Source organism: Rhea pennata, chromosome 3 (genome assembly GCF_028389875.1).
Source record: "Rhea pennata isolate bPtePen1 chromosome 3, bPtePen1.pri, whole genome shotgun sequence".
NCBI classification, from domain to species: Eukaryota; Metazoa; Chordata; class Aves; order Rheiformes; family Rheidae; genus Rhea; species Rhea pennata.
Genome location: NC_084665.1, coordinates 98293709 through 98306412, shown reverse-complemented (window position 1 = coordinate 98306412; position 12704 = coordinate 98293709). Strand labels below are relative to the sequence as shown.

At 34.8% G+C, this 12704-nt stretch overlaps 1 protein-coding gene across 1 annotated transcript in view; it reads left to right on the top strand.

Moving 5' to 3' along the window:
- ADGRB3 (adhesion G protein-coupled receptor B3) overlaps positions 1–12704 on the top strand; it is a 460553-nt gene that overhangs the window by 227479 nt on the left and 220370 nt on the right. The window contains exons 10-11 of the mRNA XM_062571088.1: positions 5875–5943; positions 10784–10892. Of these exons, the coding sequence (XP_062427072.1) occupies positions 5875–5943; positions 10784–10892 (178 nt within the window). The remainder of the gene's footprint in view (positions 1–5874; positions 5944–10783; positions 10893–12704) is intronic.

Here is a 12704-nt window from a genome sequence, read left to right as displayed (position 1 = left end):
CAGCTTTTCACCCATACATAAATGTTATCAGACTCTGGAGATTATATTTCAGTTTTAATTTCCACTACCACATATTTTCATACTTTCTAATCTGTGGTAAAAGTAAGTGATAAAAGAGTGAAAATGAAAGTATATTCATACAAAAATACCAAGATTATTCTTCTTGAGGGAGCTGTGTGTGATATTCTAATTCTTTCTATTTTCTGCACTAGATAAAGAATATAATTTAGATTTTTTAAAACATCTCAAAAAATCTTAGATAAGGCTTGAAACCCCTGAAAGTCATAATTTATCATTCCACTTGATGTCAGAAAAGTAGACTATGAATTATGGGTAATTACACTTTTTAAAGTCCATTAAAAAAAAACCTATTTATTTCTTTTAGATCATAACCTTTTCAGGCTTGCAATTAAGTTAAACCTCAGAAAGAAAAAGTATGTATATCTGCGTATATTTGTTTATCTTCTGTCCTTCAGCAAAGTCCCTCTATTGTTGGCAGACTCTAGCATATATACAATACTAATATTTGTGGATACTGCAAAATACATGATTCAGAGACCCTAGATAACAAAAAGAATGACAAGAAAAGTAGGATGAATTTGGAAAATTTCAGGCTAATTACCCAAAATGGAGATGCCACTACTTGATGTAGTTCATAGAAAGTGCCCTTTGTTTAGGCAGATAGGTACAGAGAGCAGAACAATGCGTTTAAAATAGGCATGTCTAGTGCCAAGTTATTACAAGACTGCTTTTGATTTTGCATATTTTAACCTTTTTTGCTTCCATTAATGTGTACATGCATACTGTGTGTATGGTGTGAGGAAGAATGATAAACATATACGAGACAGTTAAACAACATGAAAGGGATTCTGCATTAGTGATTGAAACCTGCGGTACAATAGCAGAAATAGCAGAAGATGAGTCGTGAAAGTTACTCTAGAAGCAAAGTCTTCCCTTAATATGGGAATTACTTCAAAATACACCGGATAGATATACAGAGACTATGAGATGGCAACTGTGCCATTACCTATATAGGAAATGCATTCCCTGGAAGATAATTACAATTTTAAATAAGCATATTAATTTAAACAACCTTTTAGGGCATTTCCCAGAACTGATCTTCTTGAGCTACCCTCAAAGTGATTTTCAAGACGAATGGCGAGTGAGTTGTAAAATCCCCTGATCCAGTGACCAACAGGAAACAAGGTTTCTACCAAAGTTAGAGCCACAGGGACCATTGCTGTCAGTCAGGGATTAACAAGATTGCCTGGTACTATTTCTCCCAACTGCCACCTCCCACACACACTCCTTATGCTGAAGCCCAAAAGTGGAAGTGACTTAAGGCTATTCATTAATGGGAGGAATTCTTCTCTAGCTGTATAAAAGGATTCATGACAGCTTTATGCCTGCAGAACGGGTCAAAGAATTTGGACTGGAACAGAGAACTGCAGCCATTATATTGCAAAAAAGAAAGATTGAAAAGAAGGAAATTAAATTAAGAAAACACGATTGTCCATTCCTGACTGTAACTGACATTAACCTAGAAAAGCTGATGGGGGGTGGGGAAGACTACAATATTTGGTGCTGTTTGTAGCAGCCATTTCTGCAGTGGCCAGTTCAGTAACATGTAAGCCCTGATACAAAAGGAAGGAACTTGATTCTACAAGAACGTCCAGTGTTACCTGCAGTATTACTGTCAGATTTCATCTGTAATGTTCCCAAACTTTAGCCTTCATGCTTGTCCATCATTTTAGTAAAGAGCACTATGATTTCTCATAGCATTATTGTAGCAAACAAGGTAAAAGGCAAAGTAGGTGAAACTTTTTAACGCCTATTCTCCCATCACATTTTTGGAGTGCATCTCATATCTATTCATAATTGGAGCAGTGAAGCAACTTAATCATCTCTGTGATTAAATCACAAAGCACTGGTCTTGCTGACTGAAAAATCTTCATGCATCATAGCCTCCACAACTACCATAAAAATGATGTCAAACAAGAGCAGAAATAGAACAGATCTTTTTTTTCTCAAGAAGCAAGATATTCTTGTCATTGGGTTCATATACATCATTTATGGTTTATTGCCAAGTACAATGTGTATCTTAAATCAGTTATTTCTCATCTTTTGCTTGTACTTTGAGCCTGGAATTATCTGTAAGCTTTTTCACATATATTTCTGTTAATCAGGGATCATATTGATGCTTTCATGTAACTGAAAATGAAGTCTAATGAGCACATAACAAAATAGGGAAAACTATGTTATTTTTCATCTTCATGCAAGATTTATACCTCCAGAGTGTTTTTCTATACTACATAGATATAGCTACTTTTGCCTGTAAGGTTTAGAATGTCTCTACATGGGAATCATATTCACTATAATGTAGTGCAAAACTTGCTCTGAACCAGCTCCTTAGGAGGATAAATTATCCCACACTGAGGTCCATGCTGCTGCAGCACCTAGACTGCTACTGGCACCATAACTAGTTAAAGTTAGCTAAAATTTTGTACACTACATCTCCACAGTATTGCACTGGAAAAGTGGAGAACTATCATGCTTTGAAAAGTGTCTTCCTTAGGCAAAATTCCTGTAAAACCAACTCTACCTACCAGCTCTACGTATTAGAACTCTTTGCCAAAATCATAATGTCCTAGAGTAGGTGGACATATCCTGCTATGAAACTGCTTTGGACAGTATACTTTATTTTACTCGGAACCAATAAAGCTGTACATTTTATCCTAGTAGAAGCAGCATTTGTGCAACGATGATTTGCCAGTCTGGTTAAACTCATGAATATTCTAATGAATACTAAGCTTAATTCTTTTTAATATGCTTTATTTTGCTACTGGATACCTGAAGGAGGTGAAGTGTATTCTTGGTGTATAAGCAGTATATAGTACATTTTCCTCTTCTTGTCTTCAGCTTGAATAGATGAACATGCTCTGAACCTAATTAATATAAATGATTCCAGACAAAATGTAACAATACCTGCCACTTTCTTTTTAAAACAGTTCATCCTTCTTATAGTCTTTCTTGGCTAGGAAGTCACCTAGCATTGGGAGAAACTTCAGGTTTTGGCAGAGAAAAAAATTAATGTGAGTAATGTTAATGAGAAAGGGACAAACCCATAGCATTATTACTTAACTGACAGACGTTTACAGTGACATGAAGCCTTTCAGGGATTGCCCTCAGCAATAGTGCAGTGATAGTGTAGAATGCTATAAAAATTAAGATTTTTGATGATAACAATTTCGCTCTTTGATTTTAGAATTTGCAGGCAGTCTTTTTCTTTATAATCTATTGAGATATTCTTCTAGATAAAATTGCGTCAGTAATGGCACATATGAAACAGATCAGAGCAACATTTGCCGCAGGTTTTATGTAAATGCAAGAAGATCCTCTATAAGTATCAAAAGAATCCATTCATCTATAAAATACAGTCTTGTACGTAAAAGTACCACCAACTCACATAAAGCCTATACTGCTAGGCATTTATCAAGTATACAGAAATCTCGTACCTTCCTTGAAATCACTTGTAAAATGAAAGAAAAAAAGATAGTGAATACTCAACTTTGAGAGCTGTGCAAGGCATTTGGGTATAGTTTGCAAATTAAGTTGTGTTTTAAGTAAGAAGAAAAGAAGGCATTTTTGAGTTTCTAGAACATGACTTAGCTGGGAGAAAATCTGCTTCCTGTACAGAACATTTTTGTATTTGCAGTGTTAATTAAATAATGCATTTTTTTTACTTCATTTATACCCTGCTAACCAAGTGTATGTCTTCCTTTAAAGAAAGGAATTTTGGTGATGAAGCTCTACAGGCATTTTTAAAAAGAATTTTTATTTGTGTGGCCCTTAATTAACCTTTATAAAATGTACAGACGTTTAGGCATACCCATATGAGCCTTGAATGTCTTCAAGCCAAAAAATCCTTTCTTTTAATTGGAAAAGAAAAGAAATCTAGAGAGGAGAGATGGCATAGGTTACATTAAATGCATCAATTTACATAATATATCATGTATATATAAATTACGGCATTCTATTCTCTCTGAACTTGGCAATAAAGTGCTGAATATGAATAGACATTCCTGCTGTGAATATTGAGGTCTATGTCAAGCCTATTGGAACAAATGGAAAATGCTCTTCTCTATCAGTGGAAATTGGATCAAACCATGAGAACATTTTTCTTTTCTACCTGCCTTTAATCCTCATTATTTCCTTCCTATACATACTCATCATTTGCACGATGCCTAGTTAAGCCATTTCCTTTCTTATTATGAAGTTCTGCTTCACTGAAGCTTATGGATATTTTACCACTGACTTCAGTGAGAGGATTGTGTCTTCATTGATATATGTATTTTTTGGCCCAAACTCAGCAAAGCATCAGTCTCCTCTGTAAGAGCTTTGCTTTGCTAAGTAGTTTTTATCAGTTTCAATCTTATGGTTAGCATAATTAAACTTCCTAAAGATGAAGTAAAAATGAAGCCTTTTGCTGTTCAAGCAGTTAGTTTTAGAAACTAGTTTAACTGGTGAAAATGTTTTTATGTAAAAATAGTTTTCATAAGTTTTCTTCCATTTTTAATTCTACAAAGTTTCGTTTATATGGTTATGAAAAATTTTATAATGCGATATTCTTAAAATCCATTTTCTCCAAGACACCTAAAATGTCTGCAATATCTCAAATCTTGAAATTAATGTATTTTCAAGTACAACAACAATATACATAGTACACTAAGAGTGGAAGTTATTTCTGTTCTCCATTCAGTTACTATGCAGTTGAATGCTTTGTACTTTCATTAAATTACTTATTTAAATTGCTTGATATTTAAGCCTCATATATACTTTATTTAACCCTAACCAACTAGCTAAAAAGTAAGTGCAAGAGGGGGAAATTAATATGACCATTAATCTGAGCTCCAAGAAGGGCATCTATTGATATTCCACTGTAATTATTTTCAGGAGGTTTCAGCACCTTAGTAGTACTCTTCAGTTAAGCTCACTGGAAGTTACATGTATTTTTTATGAAGGAACAGAAAAATGATAATTGGCAGGCTGTAGAAAAAACTGACATTCTGCAAAGAAAGTGATACAGAGCTAAGAAGAACAGACTTTACATTATCCCTTAGTTCTTAAAGAAACTGGAAATAAAAACTGAGGGAGAAAACAGACAAAATTAGAAAGGAAAGTTCTGCACAAACACTTGGAAAATTTTAAAATATGTGGTTTAAAAGATAACTTTTAAATGCCATGGCTGCCATTCATGTGATTTGCTTAATTATAGTTAAATGAATGGGATAATGAAACACAGAAAATAATAGGTTAAGGTCAAAGGAACAGAAATAAGATACTCCTTTTCTGCTGAAATAACTGAAAGGACAGAGACAAATGGAACTTTTTAAAGGAAACTGCACCTAGTTTACATAGCCTCTTTTCAATGAAATACCATTGCCTCCACTATTTGTGTCATTAAAGATGATTTTCATGATTTGAGCAAAAAATGGTGTCCCTGAGCCAACCGTTCTTTTGGTGCATTTTGTTTGTTTGAAAGACGTGTACTAGTTTAGTTTCTAGAATGAGAGTAAATTAAAAACAGAACACTGTCACATTTAGAAGTTGAACAAGTTTAATATGGTTCTTATTTTATCCAGAGTAGGACAGAACCTGATTATATGGCCAGAAATGAACAATTAACCATAAAATATATGTGACCTTTTGTTAGTCTAATATACTATTTTGTTATGTTTTGTGTCTTCTGCTGACAGAAAATTGGCTATAGAGTGCATCTTGAATAAAACAAGGAAATCTTTCGTAATGTTTACATAAAGTTACAACTGTTTATGTTACTGTTTTACTTTGTCTTTTATTGAATTGGCTTTTCAGAACTTCTTTCAAATCATTAGTAACCTCTTAGATGAAGAAAACAGAGAGAAATGGGAAGATGCGCAACAGGTAAGATCTGTTTTATGTAATTCATCAATTAAAATGTTTGCAAGCTATGCATATGATGACATTCACTATATTTCTTAATCAGAGGTCACGTATCATTTTAATGAATCAGGATAAAATGTAATACATGGTTTCAAAAATGAAACTAAACATATACCCTGCTGTAGGTGAAAGGAAATCCTAAATTAGATATTTTGGACACACCTGGCACTTTTCAAAAAAGAATAATTCCAGGCCCCATTGGCTAATTGATAGTATGAAAATTGTTTTAAGATTATAAGTAGCCTCTCTTGATGAACAGATTTTCACCGTGTTCCATGGGATGATTCATGTTGTTAAAGAAAGCATCTTTCCTTTTGATGCTGTGATGGAGTACATAAGAAGGTTGAATACAGTTAGTAAAAGCTGGTCAAAATGAGGTTTCTAGTAAACCATATACTTCAGAAGTCATCTAAAGAACTCAACCACTCCATCAAAATGTTTACAAAATTTAAAACGGAAGACCCTTTTAAAATGTTTGTATTTAAAAAAACGGTGGTGATCCTTAAGACAGAAAAATTGATCACATTTTATAAAACAGTAAGCCTAACAAAGGCATTCATTTTATAATAAAAAAGTTAAAAAATCAAATTTCCATTTTTTTTGGCTTGGATATTTCCTACATGCTGATAACCTAAAGCATTATAGGGCTAAGGTAATGCTTATGAACATGGCTACAGAACTATCACACTTAACTCAAATACAAGTAACTGTGGCAATGGGGATGAACAGAGAAGAATGATGAAGATATTCAAGGGTATGGAACTATTCCTATATGAGAAATGATTAAATGAAGTAAGGTTCTTCAGTCTGGAAAAGAGACAACAGGTAATCTGTGATAGAAGATCTAAAATCAGAAGTAGAATGGAAAAGATGAAGAGGGAATGATATATTTATTTACTCATGCTCCTTATACAACAACTAAAGGACATCAAATAGAAACTGGTGACAGATTTAGAATGAATAATAGGAGATACTTTTTTTTGCATAAAGCATATAGCTAGCTAGGTTATAGAACCTCTTGTCACTAGAAATGTGCATGAATTTAAAAATGAATGGACAAATCCATGCAAGAAAAGTCAATATATAGTTGTTCCTGTAAAGATCCCATTTCTACTTAAGGAATGCCTTTGGCAAAAAAAAATGCTGAAGGCTGGAAAGAATTCCAAAAGAAGTATCGCTATGTGCTTGCCCCATTATACTCTTCATTAGATATCTGCTATTTACTGTTGCTAAAGGCAGGTAACTAGCCTACACAGGTATTTGATATGTTCTGGTATGGTCATTGGCATTATGTTATCTAAGTATTTAAAGTATCTTCACTTTTAATGTGGTTTGTAGTAAATCACTGTGTATTTGAAGCTTTTTGAAACTGATTAACTTAATTTTCATAAGTTTGTCTTTGTAATGTAATTAAGAAAGGGGTGATCAAGACTCTTCATTTTGCTACTGATTCAAATGTTGTAGACATATGATGCTGCAATCAACCTGTTGTAATTTAGCCAGGAATTGTATTTTTCTACTGTTGTTCTTCTGCTCCTCCGTGAAAGAGCCAGCTACAAAAACAGGCAAAGCATGTCATCTCCTAGGGTGGTGTTGGACAGGCACAGCAAAGTCACATGCATGTGGGGAGTTACCATAAATAGATACCACCAGGATTAGGGAATTGTTCTGAAGCAGCTATTTCAGCACCAAAAATGAACAGACAGTGTGTCACTCATACTTCCAACCTTGTCTACTTGCTTGCACATGCTGTGTGTGGCATCAGTCCCACCAAGATCAGTGGATGACAGCACCTGAGAAAAAAATGGTGAGAACTTGGAGTTAAAGGAGGGAACAGCAAATCTCCAGTTCCTTCCTTCCTCACTTATGCTGGTAGAAAAAGCTGTATTGAAAGAGAGAGAGGAGACAGAAGTTATTTCTGCTGTCTCTTAGCTCTCTCTCTCTACCTGGTAATTCATTGTATTGTGGAGCCAAATACAGCACTGCCAAGCAGACAGGGACACAAACAAGCACGGTGTTAGGCTGAAAGCAGGAGTAGCAGGGTGCTACCATAGCTATCTAGTAATGAAACTGGGAATTCGTTAAATCTTAGACCCCTGAGCTATCCAGTAAGGATACTGCCTAAAGGAACCACACCACTGGTCATTGTTATTTTTGTTGGGCAGATACTTACACAAGCAGTCTCAAAGAAACTGTTGAAGCAAGTAGCTCTTCATACTAGCTAAGGAGGGTGAGGAGTCAAATTTTAAAACTGAAACAATACTATTTGGAATTGTTACATCTTGTGCAAACATTTAAAAAAAAAATTATGTTAAAAGTCATGGTAGCAAATAAACTTACTTGAGAAGAATGTATACAAGTCATTTTGTGTTGTGAGTACATCTCATCTAGTGCAAACACTACAAATTAAAAAAGAGGAAAGATGATTCTGTTTCCAGTTCAACCACTTGAGTTTGATGTATTCTTTCTAGTGACACATTGCAAACCAAGGGCAATCTCACCAATTTCCTTGCCAGTTTGCATGCTTTTCTTCAACTCCACAGCTACTGCTAGCTTACATGTCTTAGACTGTTTTCTGTATTTTGCTGGGAAGAAAGTCTTACTCACTGTCAGCAAATTGCTGACTTTCTATGAAGTATACAGCTGCAATGCCTCAGCACATCTTTTTTCCAGATTAAATACCAGCAGTTGAAACCATTAATTACAGGTTACATAGCATACAGATAAGCAGCACTCACTTTAATACTTGCCTTTTGTTAAGAGCTTATGTAAAGTACTGCAGACAGGAAACCACTTCAAATCCACAATGAATAAGTTTATACTGATGTTTCAAAACTCAGGAGCTATTCTGCATATTCTTCATCACCATCTGCTGGCATCCTGTTGATTAACTAGTACTTCAGATATATAAAAATGAAGAGTACCTTTATAACAGTGACAGTTCAACAGTTTCTGCTGAAGTTATAACTATAAAATTTTATGTGCAAGAACCAGGGTGAAAGAATCGTTTGACTGAAATTCAGCCTTGATTCATAATCTGGGAATGTGTGTACTATTAATGAGGTGGATGCAAAACCCACCCTTGCTATATTGCTAACTTGTCATTAGGAAAATGAAAGTTAGGTCTACTTCATTTGAGGCAACATTTGAAGCTTATGAGGATCATAAATTCTTCATAGAATAGTATTATTGCCCTACCTTTTATAGTAGTATACAATATAGACGGTATAACATACTGAGAAATTCTCCATCTTCAGTCACACAGCTATGGACCTAGACAGACCAAATAAGATGAAGATGGAGCACAACATACTGGAATTTATAGTCTCTATAGGCATTTTCATTTTTAGGGTCTGCAGTCCCAGTAGTGCAAATAATGGGTTGAGTGTTGCTGATAATCTGAAATTTGGACATCTCACTGATATGAAGAAAAAGCATTGTGAACAGCTCACCATTCTTTTCCTGTTGTAAGATACTATATTACTGAAAACTGTCCAGTTCATGACAAAGGTCATAACCACCAAAAATGAATTTTTTATGTATGTGATTTGAGCAGTGTCTTTTAAGCTTATGATAACTGCCTTGATATTTAATGTGGTTTTGATGGTATATTGTTGCTGAATATAACAATTTTTAATAGTTTTGTGATCATATGAGCTTGCAGCTTTAGAAATTACACTTCTTTCAAATGTTCTGGTTTTTCCATTTGGAAAGTCACACTGAGGTGCTGCATTAGCTTTGCAGAGACTAGTGCAACTTACTTTAGTTTGTTTTGTCCAATCCTGGGCTCCCCAGTACAAGAAAGACATGAACGTATTGGAGTTAGAAGAGGGCCATGAAGAGGATTAAACGATAGGAGAATCTGTCATACTGGGAGAGGCTGAGAGCTGGGCTGTTCAGGCTGGAGAAGAGCAATCTCATGGGGAGTATCTTATCAAGGTGTGTAGATGGGGAAGTAAAGATGACAGAGCCAGACCCTTCTCAGTAGTGCCCAGTGACGGTACAAGAAGCAATAGACAAACTGAAATTCAGGAAATTCCATTTAAACATAAGAAAAAACTCTTTTACAGTGAGAGAGATTGAACACTGGAAGAGGTTGCCCAGAAAGGTTATGGAATCTCCATCCTTGGAGATACTTAAAACTCAGCTGGACATGATCCTGGCCAACCACCTGTAGGTGACCCTGTTTTGACCTGAGGGACTGGACCACCAACTCTCTCCAGAGATCCCTTCCAACCTCAGCTATTCTGTGGTCCTGTAATTCTGTGATTCTACTATTCCACCTCAGCAATAAAAATGTTACCAGTAACAACTTATATTAATTAATTCATTCAAACAAGAAGGGGTTATCATGCTGCAGAGATCAGGGACGAGATTTATATTCAGCTCTTTATGTAGGTACTTCTGAAGTTATTAAAGATATCTTCCAGAAGAAGGAAAGTGATATTAGTTAGAATTTTCTTTCTAGAATATGAAATACTTTAACCATTTATGAGAGTAATGGACAATAAAACCTTTTCTTTTGGTAAGCACAGTGACTTATGAGCAAACATGCCACAGTTTCTCTGCAAATCTGATTTCCTATAGCCTTGTTTGAAATAATAACTGTTTACATGTGGATCTAATGCGAAAAATGATTGTTTTACAGTCACAGAATGTATTAGCTGTTGAAACATTAGAAGTGCAGTTTAACTTTTATATTCAACTTCTCATTTGATTGCATTTAGATGGTTTTGATGTTGCTGAGATTTGGAAAGGTTTTGATATTATAGTTATGAAATGTCTGACCTTCCTTTATTAGATCTATCCAGGCTCGGTGGAGTTAATGCAGGTGATTGAAGATTTCATACACATTGTTGGAATGGGAATGATGGACTTTCAGAATTCATATCTAATGACTGGAAATGTAGGTAAGAAATAGGAATTTCTTCTATCAAATTTATGACCTATTGAAAATCAGAAATTGCAAGTATATACTTTAGAGTTGCTGCTTCTATTACAATCCATACTATGGTCCCCTTCCAAGTTATCTCTGTTGCTTGATTATCTTCTCTCTGGTTTAATGTACTAGTGTGCATAACATATCAGACATCTCAAGACTTGAATGTAAATAAAATTCAGAAATTTGTCAGCAGAATACTACAAACTGCAGGTATGTTCTATGATCCTCTCCAGAATATACAGTGATTCAAATGGTAATTTAGAAAACCATACTAATTAAGATAATAATGCTGTATTAAATAGCTTGAGAAATGATTGCTTACTTCATTTTTTCACTGTGTGAGAATTGCAAAATTTTATTCAGGTTTATTTTTTAAAGCCTGTTTTCAGGACTGGAAATTTGCCAGGCAGCATAAATAATAATAAGCATCAAATATGAAAACACTTAGCAATTGAATTCCACTTGTTACTGGCCACAAGTATTTCTGAAATGTGTTAGTTAAGACTATATCAGAGAAATTTTTGGAGTGTCCCTACTGAAAATACAACTTTCTGTGCAATAGTAAATATTTATTCTTGTCCAGTTTAGATTTAGATTGACAGATCTGTAAACACTAACTCGTGTAAGGCATAGTCTTATATTGAAGGCATGTCAAAGACCTCACCAAAAAGTACTCTACTAGCCTTAAAATGTTTGCAACATTTCGAGTATGGGGAGCTTTTGCTCTTAATAAACGATTTACTATTGATGTTGTTTACTGTTTGTAGTGTAATACTACTTAAAGCTCCTGTCAGTTTTCAGTCCCCTATTTTGCTAGACCCTGTACATATTTACAAAGAAAATACATTATGTGCCTTGTAAAGCTTGTCCCATAGCATTTTTATGACAAAATAAAAAAAAGAGAAAATTTAAAGAGCACAGCCCCTGCTGTTTGGCATGCCCTGCTGCATTTTGATCTATGTGTCCTCTTAAAAATGTGGGGAAAAAAACACTGAAAATGCTTTAAAAAGAAATATTGAAATAATCTATATTTCTACATATTCATGGCTTCAAATGAGAAACAGTAACAATTTTGCAGCTGAATCAAAAACTGTTCTGTGCACTGCCTAGTCTAGATAACTGCATAATTGTCACAGTCTTTCTTTTGATTCTTCCTCTTCCCACATCTAAGATATTCTTAGACTCTCAGGAGTAGGTCTGTTCTTAGCTATATAACCGTTAAAAGAAGAGAAAGAGACAGAGAAAAGTAAAATAATTTATATGCTCATTCTGACTGCCTACCTCTATATCTTGATGTACTGGAATAAGTTTATCCTCTCCCCTATATTGCTACTTGTGCAGAGCCAACCATCAGCAAAAGGAAAGGGTTGGTGCTTGGTTCTGCTGTACAACTCATTGATAGGAATAGTTGAGCTCAGGTGACATGGTGAGGTGAGGATGAACTGTTATCACCAGGGAATGATACTTAATTCTCACAAACAAGAAAGGAATGTATCTGGAATAATTCAGTTTTAGTGTAGTTATTTACCCTTTGTCAAGCTTTTTCAGCCAGACATAAAATGCTGGACATATTTTTTTCTTTTTTTAATAGTGCCTAGCACAGGACAGCCTCTACGTTGGTTTGAGGCACTTCCAGGTTCTTCTGCAATACAACCGAATAAAATGGAATCTGTTTTCAGAAAGAAAAAAAAAAAAAAAAAAAGGGGGGAGGGGAGGCAAAAAACCCCTCTACCCTCTCACCCTGACATCTGACAATTGAACTGAGTATTTCATTTCTGCA